This window comes from Chroicocephalus ridibundus, chromosome 3, assembly GCF_963924245.1.
Source record: "Chroicocephalus ridibundus chromosome 3, bChrRid1.1, whole genome shotgun sequence".
Classification (NCBI taxonomy): Eukaryota; Metazoa; Chordata; class Aves; order Charadriiformes; family Laridae; genus Chroicocephalus; species Chroicocephalus ridibundus.
The window spans coordinates 71,225,690-71,238,186 of NC_086286.1; the positions used below are offsets into that span (position 1 = coordinate 71,225,690).

At 42.4% G+C, this 12,497-nt stretch overlaps 1 protein-coding gene across 3 annotated transcripts in view; it reads right to left on the bottom strand.

Moving 5' to 3' along the window:
- Positions 1 to 939: 939 nt before the first annotated feature.
- Positions 940 to 12,497, bottom strand: part of TPD52L1 (TPD52 like 1) — a 57,783-nt gene continuing 46,225 nt past the window's right edge. For 2 of the 3 annotated variants that reach the window (XM_063329682.1, XM_063329681.1), the window contains exons 5-8: positions 9,368 to 9,382; positions 6,612 to 6,650; positions 4,527 to 4,587; positions 940 to 1,256 (exon numbers count right to left, since the gene is read on the bottom strand). In XM_063329682.1, coding sequence (XP_063185752.1) covers positions 1,125 to 1,256; positions 4,527 to 4,587; positions 6,612 to 6,650; positions 9,368 to 9,382 — 247 coding nt within the window. In that variant the 3' untranslated portion in view covers positions 940 to 1,124. The remainder of the gene's footprint in view (positions 1,257 to 4,526; positions 4,588 to 6,611; positions 6,651 to 9,367; positions 9,383 to 12,497) is intronic. The other variant, XM_063329683.1, reaches the window with a different exon arrangement.

Here is a 12,497-nt window from a genome sequence, read left to right on the forward strand (position 1 = left end):
GGATGCAAGAAAACATGCTGAAGCAAAGCTGAGAGCTGACCGGCTCTTGGTGATTAAGCAGATATAATGCCGTTGGTGGAATTATGTCGCAGAGTGAAGCACGACAAAATTTGACACCAAAAGTGAAGTACCTACTCAGCCTCTATCTTGTAAGGTAACAGGGTTTACGCGAGCAGCTCTGCAATGCGGATGGAAGGCGTGGGCTCTCTAACCTATGGCACATCTCGAGCCAGTTGTTGGGTTTGTGTTCTTTCACTTAAGGCTGTATCTTGGCTGAGGCTCATAAATTTACCTTCCCTTATTTTTCAGGGGAAGATAGGGAGTCAAAATTATTAGAGGTTCCCTCTGCTCCACTTCCTTTTGCGATTAACTTACACTGTCAAGACTTATCAAACAACAGAGAACAAGCAACGGAACATATTTTTAAACTGAAGCTTTTCCAGGTACAATGATCATCTTAAATCAGCAGCTCCCATCAGTTCAGTTTCTATATGAACGAATCACTGGGTGTCCCTGCCGGTCCTCCTTAACTCTGCTGACTAATGGGTGGAGGGCAATGCCAGACTGCAGCAGTGAAGGAGAAAAAACTTTTTGTGACAATAAGTGATTTAATTCCATTAGGAAATAGATCCAGAAATGTCCAGACACTCCTGAGCAAAGGGCACGTGGTATGGCTGGTAGACAGCTGGTACATGGACTACTGCTGGCAGCAGAAATCTTTGCACAGCTCTAGGTCCATCTGTCTGATGTGGCACCAAGAGGGGAGTTGGAAACCAGCAGATAGAAAACAGTAAACTAAAAGAAGTAAGGAACAGAGACTGGAAGATCATTGGAGGGAAGTTACGTGAAAATGAAAACTATTTTGGTCACTTAACACAGAATTTAGAGCATTGTAAGTCAATAACTTGCACGTGGTTTCTATGGTGTACAAAGTACCTGATGATAAAATGGCCCATCCAAAATACAAATAGAGACAACATTTCCCCAGCACAAGGCCAGGGAAGCAATTTTCCAAAGCTGACAAGACCTTGTTGCACAAGTTGGGTGGCGAGGGAGGTCTAAAAATCACTGGCTGATCATCAGTCTCTGAAGAGAGGCGGGTGAGGCTCAGGAAGGCCTGTGGTCTAACACTGAAGCTCTTCTTCACTCTCAGGGAGTCGGGTGCCAGCAAGAGAGCTCTGAGCGCTGGCGTGGGCCGTAGAGCTGAGAACTTCTTCAAAACTGCCCCCTGTGTGGCTTGTCCCACCAACCTTGGTCTGAAAGAAGGCAAACAAAGAGAACAGTGAGTCCCATTTGCATTCCACCCCCTGGCCGTGGAGGGCTGGGAACTGTTCAGAGCAGGCAGCGAACACGTGGGGTTGGGTTTTTCTTAGAACAAAAGCCATAAAACTAGTCAAATAAAGCAACCCCTTTCCTCCCCCTATTTCTAAGCTTCTAGGCTGCAATCATAAAAATCTGCCAGTGGCATTTATCATATGCTTGAAGGAACCAGTCCCTAAGTAGGTCCCAGGCCGGATCCTATATCCTACCAGTAAACTTAGTGCAGTTCTTCATATGAGTAGCTCACTGGTTTTTACAGTTCTACACAAGCCAAATAAGAGATGGGTATTAAAATGAACTGGTTCATTTGCTGAGTAAAGTGGCCCACCCACCAGCAACGGTAACACCGCTGCTCTCAAAATACATAAACCCTACTGGGATTTTGGACAGAAACAGTAACCAAAGGACAAAACCAGCAACTTGGCTCCCTTTAGATACTTGGAGCTGCCTAAATACTGAAACATAAAACTGCCCACAACATTTTCCTGTGGGGAGGGCAGGAAGAGATACCAAATTCCATGAATCAAACACACGACAACGTGCTCACAGGTCATCTGCTTTCAAAATACTTCGGTTTGCTGAATTTTTAAATATAAGTATTAAAACCAAAACCCAACATGGCTAAATCTCTGAAACAGAGTTTTCCTGACAAAGACAGAGCTTTATCTAAAGGTTGGAAACGGTCAAGACTAAGTGACGAAGAGACAAAGCCGTTTTGACCGAGTTGTCTCGGTAAGCGAGCATTCTGTCGTGGTTTGTCCTGCTGATATGCCCACTCGAAGCTGATTCAGGCCTGAAGACAGGGCAAAACTTTTTACTCCTAGAACTGCAGCAGGACTTAAAAGACAAGCTGGCATTTTTCCAGCCTGTCAGCCATTGAATGCTTAGGAAGATTACTTTAATTAAATGAACTTTGTGTCCTAAGTTTCCAAAGAGTTAATCCTATGTAATCCGTTGTTTCATGAGCTAGCACAGGAGCTTGCCTACCTTGAGAGTTCAATAAAATAAGGTAGTAGTAAGCTTGATATTTGCTCTGGCAGTTTGAGTCACTAAAAGTTCCCGTCTCAAGAGGTAAAAATCTGTATCTAGCAGGCTGGGCGGGTGTTCGTAAAGTATCTATTGGTTATCTAAACGGGTAGAAGGAACACAAAGGGATAAGCAAGTGATTCGCTTGACTGCGCCAGACAGGAATTCAGACCTTCCAAGCTGATGCACCCCACTGCATGAATGATTTCTCCTACAGTGAGGTTGACTATAAAAAAGCATTTGCAGCGAAGGTGAGAAGAATGAATAGGAAGGTGTGGAGAGGCACTGAGCTGGGGCTTTGGAGGTCTGGGTTCTGTTCTAGCTCCTTGGGATGCTCCCAGTTTTCCCTGGGGTGCAGCCTCCCACCTGTGAAACTGCGATGTTTCCTTCTCTGACACGGTGCAGTGGAAATGACTTTACCCTACACTTTCACAACTTAAAGTTGTCACAACAGCCTATCACTGAATAAACCTGAACACTCAAAAAATCTGAAAATGACAGAGCAACCCTGCATTCTTTGATGGACATGCTTATTTAGAAACATAAAAATAAATCAAGCTCTCTGCTGCTTACTTTCCTCAAGACACTGACTGGAAAATATCATCTGCTGCACGATTTCATAGTGACATGGAAAAGACAGACCTTCCCCGTGCACCTGCTGCTTCAGTTCTAGCAGTAATTTGCATTTTCTGTAAGAAGTAATGTCCTTCTGTCCCAAGTGGAAGGCCATTTTTTTTTGCCTTTTTCATGCTTTACAAGTTGTAACGCCTTTTGACATTAATCTAGTATTTTCAGTTCCCCCTGACATGAGGGGTGATGAATTTGGCCCTTGTCCACTGACAAAGTGCACTTGGAATGTGCTGGAATCTTTCCATTGCAGCGAAGTGCCATTTTATGAGCACACTTGACTTAATCTGATTAATAAGAGCCATTGGGAGACAAACCCTCTTGTTCCCCCCTTGAACGTGCCTTACCGTGCAGCAAAGGTTAGCTCACTGCAAATTTGCCATGTCTGCCCTGCTGCGTAAGAGCCTCTATGAGTGCTCTTATTGATAACTGGTAACTTTGCCATCAGATCCTCCTGTCCCAACGCAAACGTGTCAATGTAGTTTTGAAATTTAAAATCCAGACAAAACATTGACATTTGAGAGGAAACACGGCTGCATTAAAGAAAGGCGGGTTCAGTGCCAAGAGCCACACCAGCGGCGTGAATCACACCTGAGTTACGTGACAGCTCCCACCAGCTGAGTGCGGGGCGCTTGGCGTCCCTCGTATCGCGTAGCTCAGGGATGGAAGTTCGCTCTGCCAGGCACAGGGCTGCGTCTGTCTGGCAGGGCACAGCACAAAGCTCACGAGCCCACACGGCTTTCAAAATCTGACCTTGCATCTGCACGTGGTTCTCTGCCTTGCACAGCTTAATCAACAGTGGTCACATCTTATGAGATGTCTCTACTTTCCCTTTTAGTATGGCCATATTTTTCATATTTTTGGCATTTCGGAGACCACTTGTTTACTTCGGCAGACAACAGAAGTAATTTCTTAGTAACAACGCAGAGAAAGACTATCTCTTTGCACCTTGCCTTCGTTTTCCATTAGTTCTCTTGCAGTTCGGTGAAATTCTCGATGGAATGGTAAGACACGGAGGTTCTGAAGCGTGTCCAGGGAAAGGCAACGAAGATGGTGAGGGGTCTAGGGCACAAATCTTACGAGGAGCAACTGAGGGAGCTGGGGTTGTTCAGCCTGGAGAAAAGGAGACTGAGGGGAGACCTTATCGCTCTCTACAACTACCTGAAAGGAGGTTGTAGCAAAGTGGGGGTCAGTCTATTCTCTCAAGTAACAAGTGATAGGACGAGAAGAAATGACGTCAAGTTGGACTAGGGGAGGTTTAGGATGGATATTAGGAAAAATTTCTTCACTGAAAGGGTTATCAAGCCAGGGAGATAGTTGAGCCACCATCCCTGGTGGTATTTAAATATGGTGCTTATGGACATAGTTTAGGGGTGGTTTTGGCAATGACAGATTAATGGTTGGACTCGATGATCTGAAAGGTCCCTTCCAACCTAGACAATTCTATGATTCGATGATTCTAAATTCAGTCGGTCTCCTGTACAAATGATAGGGACAACTAAGCTGTCACACTTTAACATGCGCAGCCATGTAACTCTGCCTCTAACCTTTACCTTAAGGCTTGTGACAGTGGTCTCAACCTTCTCCTCAAACGATTTGAAAGTTGGAGAATTCCTAGGAGAAAAAGGAAGTTGAAGGAAAGAAGAAGAGTCAGTTGCAAACATAATGGAGTAACTCCACAATTCAATCAGTTCTTACCAAGCCACAATGCTAGGACAGAACAAAGGCTGGCTGGCTGGCAGCACTGGGCTATAGACTGATAGGGTATGAACAGCCACTTCTGCTCTGTCAGTCAAATCCAATTACGGTAATTGGATGAGTATTTTTTAGCTACAAATTTGCAAAAGCAGAACCTGCCTAGTAACTGAAACCAGTGACTGGCCTGCCTACCCTCTGACACATTTACCATGTTCTCAGAAGAACAATCAGGGAATGCTGTCTGTAGTGCCGCATTTCTACGGTTTTATTCTTTGTGTTGTTGCTATCAAGAAATTACCATTTTTTTCAGCTGATGAGCAAGTTCATAATTTACACAATTAAAAAGATGACAGTTTAATGTCCTAAGGCTGGGATGATGGAGATTAGAACTACATAGGAAGTGGGTCCAAAATGCTTTTAAGGAATCCTGACCCCCCCACTCCATGATTTTGTGACCGCAGGTGTATCTTGCTGCTTTCAAAGACTTTACAGACAGTTTTCCAAAGGTGGCCCTCTGACAAAGCTAAGCTTTTCTCCGCCTTTCACTCCCTGTAGAATAGAACACAACACTGTTTTTGGGAAACCGTGAGTTGAACGTATCTTAAAAGAATAATAATTAAATAAAAGCAACAGCTGTGACTTTCCTTCTTAAACCAAATCACATATTTTGTTTGCTGGCTTGCCTACCAACCTTGTTCATTCTTTCTTTCTTTCTCCAAAGCTTGAAACATAGCTTCTCTCTCATTTTAAATGCATTCAGATTACAGAAACTACTACCTCCTAGTAACAGGGCCAACAAGATGCACTAAAAACACTACATCCCTTTGTCCCTACAGGAAGTAAGAGATAACAATGATCTTTAACCATAACGGAGGGTGCCCTCACAGTGGAACAATGTGGCAGAACCACTTTACGCTGGCAGGTGCCTGCGTGTCTGTGTCATCCGTGGGGAAAGGCAAACACATGCAGGAGCCTGCGCTTCATTCCACAAAGCCATGAAGCCAACGGCTGCTAAAACTTTAGTGTTCCAGTTCATTCCCCTTGCAAATTCTGGGAACTTACCAGGAGCATGATGATGGCCTCTGTTTCTGCACATACATTTACATCATATCCCTCTCATCAGGCTAAGCTAAACTGACCCTAATTTAAAGGAAAGGGCAAATGGAAGCCAATTGGAAAAATAATGCAGGTTTACTTTTGATTTCTGTTAAATAGGTGATAAACTTTTCACAAGGCAAGAAGGGTCAAAAGGAGAGAGAAACTGAGTTTTATGGCTTACATTTGACCCATAGGTCACACTGGTGAACGCTCGCCTTAAAGTATCCACCTGCTGAAGCTGAATGAGTTAGAATCCATCATAGAGTTAGGAGATTTATTTTCCCCACATGCTTGGCAGGGAGTGGGGATGTTCGTGTATTCGGAGGCTGAGGGGCTAAAAAGAAAGATGGATCCTAATTTTATTGAAAACAGTCAGAGCTTTACTTGAACAGATATCAATATTTGGCTGTAGTCAAGTAAAGCATGATTATAGCCATTAAAATATGAAATCACTCATATAAAAATCCCTCCACAGGAGCATGATCCAAAGCCTGCTGGAGTGGAAAGCATCTCTGACGTTCATGGGCTTTGGATGATGTTGTAGAGACAGCAAAACAACTGAATTTCAGATTCAGTAATACCAACAACAATCAACTACCCAAATACATCTCAGAACTGCTTCATTTACTCAAAGGCTTGTACAAGAGATTAAACAGTTAATAAAATTAGAAGGAAAAAAACCACAGATGGCCTCTCCTGCAGCCCCTATGAATAACCTAATTGATTGAAGTGGGACTATTCATCCAACTAAAAACTGCAGGATCAGGATCAAAGTACGCAAATCCCCCCTCGTCACACTGTTGAACATCACCATAGCAAACAGAATATGGGTGGCATATTACCTCATCGCAGGCATGCTTATGGAATGGCGAATAGAGTAGCTGTGGGATGAAAACAAAAGATAAGGAAAAAACCCCTGCAAAATCCAGTTTGCAACATGATTATAACATATTTTTTAAATTTAACTTTAAACAAAATATATATGTATATATCTTCAAGAGTGCTGGTACTCTCCCTCTCCTGATAGCAAAAGCTTGTCAAACTCACCTGTGAATTCCAGCTCACTTTCAGGACTGAAGATCTTACCATGACATTCTCATGCCAACTGATCACCAATTTAATAGGGCTCAAAAGAACGATGCAAAACAGTTCCTGGCAACATCCATTTAAATGACACAGATGTCTGCTATTTACAGAGACATGCAACACATGAGAGAGGAACAGAGAGCTACCTCTGTGTTCTGCAGTGACAGACGATAAGCTGTGTGTTGGGCGAGTACAGCGCACCTCGGGTCTGTGAACATAGAGCTGGTTCAAGGCAGGAGGTGAGTAGGCAAATGCCTGCGTTTCCTGCATGTACATCGTACACAGTCCAAACACCCAGTGCCAGCCCCCAATTTGTACAGGTTCCTGCACAACAGGCTGCCTTAACAAGGGGTTTCTTCAACCAGAAAGGCAGCGCTCTCAGCTGCAGCAGTTGCTTTCCCCCTCTCTCTAGGACATTTCACCTCCACCTTCACACCTCAACACTACCAAGAGTGGAAAGCTGTTTTCCACAGCTCTCAGCCAGCTCTCCTCACCACACCTCCCTCCTCAGACTTCCCAGCAGCAAGAGTATCGGAAGGTTGACAAGTGGAGGATGGAGCCTCGCCATCCCTCAAAGATCCCCAAATCCTCTTGCACTCCTTCAGCCCTGCACATGGCCACTCACCCTCACCACATTCTCCCACCTGAGCCAGCAAAGCCAACTCTGCTATCATAGCGTCACCGATTCCTTGCTGCTGGGAAGCATCAAGCCTGTTCTGACTATGAATCTTTATTTGAAGTGTATGAACTGTCCGTAAGGATATTTAGATCTGAACATTATGTATGTACCCTTTCAAAAATTCATGCATGGCTGCTTTCAGTGTTGACTGACAGCTGCAGCCTGGTGTGATTGAGAACAGTGAGAGCTTTACTTTAAGGGACACCAACATTTGGCTGCCATCAAGCAAAGCATGATTATAGCATTAAAAAAATGAAAGCTCTCATATAAACAGCACATGTGTTTGTTCTAAACGATACAAATTCAGAGCAGCACTGTGTCCATATACACACAAAAGATTTTTTTTTTTCAGATTAAAGATTCAGAAATGGGAGCAGGGGGAAGTGGGGGGGGGGGAAGAGCTATTTGGCAAGGTGGGACAGAGAGATCTTACGTGAACTGTTTGCTGTTGTGTATAGTTTAAGGCTTCTGCTAAGTTCAGATAGACAAGAACTGACAGCAGACAATGCAAATGGTTCACGTTCAATTTTTCACATCATTTTTAAGACTTACAAAAGATTAGCCCAAACATTTCACAAGTGCAGCAAATCTTTAACAATCCTAGTTAAATTAAACAAGCATGCTTGCCATTTTAGTCTTGTAATACATGACAAATAGGCAAAAATAAGAATTTGGAAGTACTTCAGCATAGGCTGCTCCTCTTCTAATAGCAAAACATTCCAAATACGAAGGTTTAAGTAAGAAGATTACATGTGCCAAATTAAATTCGCACAGCTGAGAGATGGCATGTGACAGACAATCTGAATACTAAGTGCACATTTCACTGAGTTCATCTTTTAATTTCTTTACAGAGGTAAGGATGCAAGTTACAGGAACAGTGACAACATCTTCTTTTACTGGGAGCTTAAAACAGTAAGCTTTTTTAAAGACACACATGCCTGTGATGGTGATCAGCGCAGAGGCAGAGAGCAGAGATCCTTCCCGACAAAGGTTGCTCAACATTGCAATTTGGTTTCACGTCAGAGTGAGACAGGAAGGTCAATCTATGCCCCATTTTGAAGTTTTCTCAGTGAAGTAAGAGGCCACGTTAGGATCACTTAGCTGAACAGAAAAATTGTTCTTGAGCTGTCCCATGCACTGGCGATGCTACAAGGCCAGAGGGACCGCAGGGGATTCAGCCCCTCTGGCGGGTGAACTGACGTAAAACCACTTATAGAATCTTCCAGCACACATAAAATTGTTTTATAATTCATCAAAATTGTTTTATCATTCATCATATACTGAAGTGTTTTACAGCATGAATAAAAGCAAGCTCTAAAGAGCCCCTTTAATCATGTTAGGAACTTGGCCTACTATTAGAAATTCCTCCAGGACTCCAGACTTCTAAAGAGTTACCGTGTACACTTCATAACTAATATACTTTTGCTTTATTGAAGAGGAGGTAATTAAATACTTTATACAATCTTCATAAAACTTTGCTGGCTGAATAGAATTTTTACTGAGCGTTTGTTGTTTATGTTCCAACTTCTGACAGAAAAAGATGGTTGAGAGAATGGGATTACATATAAATAGGTTTTCCAAAGAGCAACATTTGTGTTCATTATTTGGATTTGAGACTAATCTACTCAAGAGCAAGGCAAACACACTCTCGCCCCTTAGTCCTTTCCTCATTATACTCACCATGCTGTAAAAATGAGGCGTTACAGTATAAAAGTCACATATGTTTATATCATATTTAATGATGCTAAAAGGAAAGAGGTTACTGCATTACATTCCATAAAACAAATCCTGCCAAATAAAGAGGCAGTATTCAAGGAGAGTAATGTGTCTTACCCAATTGAATGCGATCTGTGGTGGATGCACAAGGAAAGAAAAGCAAGCGTTAAAAGTATTATGAAAATGTAACAAAAATATACATACATATCTGTAGCATGTGAAGCTGCCCGAGGAGAAAAATAAAATCATTTGCATTCAAATCTTGACACTGGAATAATTCACACTAGAACATGAATCACTTGAGATTCCTTCAAAGCAAAAATGTTCACACACTCCTTCACTACGCAGCTACCGGTTCTGTGTGTAACGAAGAACGGAAGTTTTGTCTTCTAAGGTTTGTGTTATTAGATCAGATTTAAACAATGAGGACTCTTTTTCCCACCCAAAATCCTACCTTAATCTCATTAAATAGAAAGTATAGGCAAACTGGAATTTTACATGTACATCAGCAGCAAATGTCTTTTTTCCCCTCTGGATTTCTTAATCGTCTCCCCGTAGAGAAGGGTATGGAAAACATAAGGGGCTTTTAATCCTAAAATGACATTTTCTAAACCACTATTTCCTTGTTGCAAACAATACTTGAAACACTTTGACACTGTTTTCCAGCTCACAAGAAACTTAATTAAGGCAGCAGAACTGGGAGAGGCACTCTGATATACAATATTCAAAGGATGTCATTAAGGTTCCAAAGTCGAGAAAAGATGAGGCAGACAGCCTCTCCTTCATCTGTGTGTTACTGATGTAGGCTGTAATTACAGACCACTTCAAGGGAACACCTGCCTCATGCAGTGAGACAGATAGATGGTGCACACTTAATGAACATCTCTTCAATACTTATTTTTCACATCCTTTTTCAATGTGATGCATTATTTACTGAACAATATTCACACCTTGCTCTGAAGAAAAGCACTGATTTCTTCAGGGTTCTTTACAGGGCTCATCATCATGTATGCTGCTGCTTCTCAAACATTCATGGATTTATCTTCACAACACATTTCTGTCTAGACCTACTTAAGTAATACTGTTGCCATACATAGCCTCTTTGTACTACCTGCTGACTCCCAGTAACAGCCACCCCCTTCTCCATACTAATACAGATACTTGTACACCCAATCTTTGTTACTGGAAAACTGTTACTGCAGAACTCTAAAAGCCAGCACAAATGAAGGAGTGAGTGTCAGTAGAAATGAGAGAAAACAATTGCTTCACCAATCGGCAAAAGAAATGCTTATGAAATTACATTCTGAAGCAAGAAAATATTGCTATTTCCTTTATAGGGGATATCAGAGACACAAAGGTTTAAGAACGGTAGTTATGGGTATGACAGCTACAATATTTCAAGGAATTCAGCTCCCAGTGAATTCAGCAACACTTTTAAGTGCCCAGACCATTCCTAGATCACAGGAAATCCTATAAATGCACAGCTAAAGGGTGTGCAGTACTCCACCACCACAAGAAACCCAAGAAGGCGCTACAGTAAAGGCACACCAAAAATCAACTCCCACGGCACTAAAGACGATTAATTATACCTGAGCCATCTCCAACAGATATTGGCCTAACCTGTTTCTAAAACGCTCCAATGAGAGAGATTTCACAGCCTTCAGAAATAACCTGTGCCCCTGTTCAGCTTTATAGGTGAATGCTTTTCCACATCTCTCGCATTAACTTACTACATCCTCCCTCTCCTTTCGTTATTCAGCCGCACTTGCCTAGCCTAAAAGCTATCTCATTCAAACACGCTGACTGGCTCTATTTTCTGAAGCTGATTTTTAATTTTTTTAAATTTTTCTCCCCATTCCTTCCAGTTCATCTGCACACTCTTCCAAAGGTGGTGCCATTGCTCTGGCCTGATTACTCCAACTGAGTCCTCATCACAGCTAAGAAGAGCTATTATCTCCCGAATCTTATAGACAACACTCCCGTAACACTTGTTGGAATTAAGCAATGATCGCATGGCAGCATTGACTCCTGCTGCATTTGTGAGCCATTAGGCTAGCACTTGCTAGGCCCTTATCTGCAAAGCCACCGCCCAGTTGGCTGCTCAGTGCTTCCCATCTCTGCTTTTGTTTTTTCTCTATCTGTCAATAAACCAGGACAGCACCTTACACTTTCCTACACTGAATTTCATTTTATCATTTAAAACAAATTTGAATTCTAATCCTGCTATCTAGAGTGCCTGGATTCCCTCCCACTGCAGTCACTTGGGGCTTTTAAGTATACACATGATGCCACCATCTAAACCTGTAGTGAAAATGCTGAAGAGTAGCAGACTCAGGACAGATGTCTGCAAAATCCTGCATTATGGTGAGCTACTGAGACCTATTCTTTGAAAACCATTTTCAACTCCCTAAACTCTCTTTCTCTAGTTCACTTGCAGGAGCAAAACCAGTATGGTCAGTCTTATCAAAGTCAAGCTCTATCACATCTCCGGCCTCTCTTCCATCCCCTGTGACAGGTGCCATCAGTTCAAGATAAATTGTTCTTGATAAACCCTTTTATGTTTTTGCCATCATGCCTTCTAGACATTTAGAAAATAACAGGTTAATGCAACCCCCCCAGTATCTGCCTTGTATTTCACAGAATGTCCCTTGCCCCTTTCCAGAGGGATGAAGTTTGCCTTCTTCCACCCCTCTGGAACCTCACGTGCCTTCTGTGCTGATTCCCATCATCTCTGAGGAGCACATTCAGCTGCCACCATTGTGCCCTCAAGCTCTGCCTCCCTGCACTATTCTGTCTCTTGCCACATGTGCCTTCCAGCCCCTCCTAGGAATGAGGCATTGTATTATCTTTATTCATCTTTAGAGCTGGCTCATCCCAGGCACTGAATTTGAAAGGGGTCTGTGCTATCATGTAATTAAAGAAAATGTACGAGACAGCTGAAGGAAGGATGCATAAGCAGTATAATTGCTGACATCCTAATTTGCATGCATGCCTTTGTTAGCTTAATCTTTAAATGCATTTACTTGTGTAGTAGTAATATATGTGGCAGTGTGCATGTAGTAGTGTAGTATAAGTAGTTCCCTTTTTTATTTTTAAGCTAACAAAAAATCAGAAAGCCTCCTACTTGGTATCACAACTTGTTACTAAAAAGGTCATCAGCAGGGATGAAACTCTTTGATCCACATAGACAGCTGGAGAGTAATCCAGCAGTATTGCATGAAAAGATCCAAACTTTACCAGTATTCAA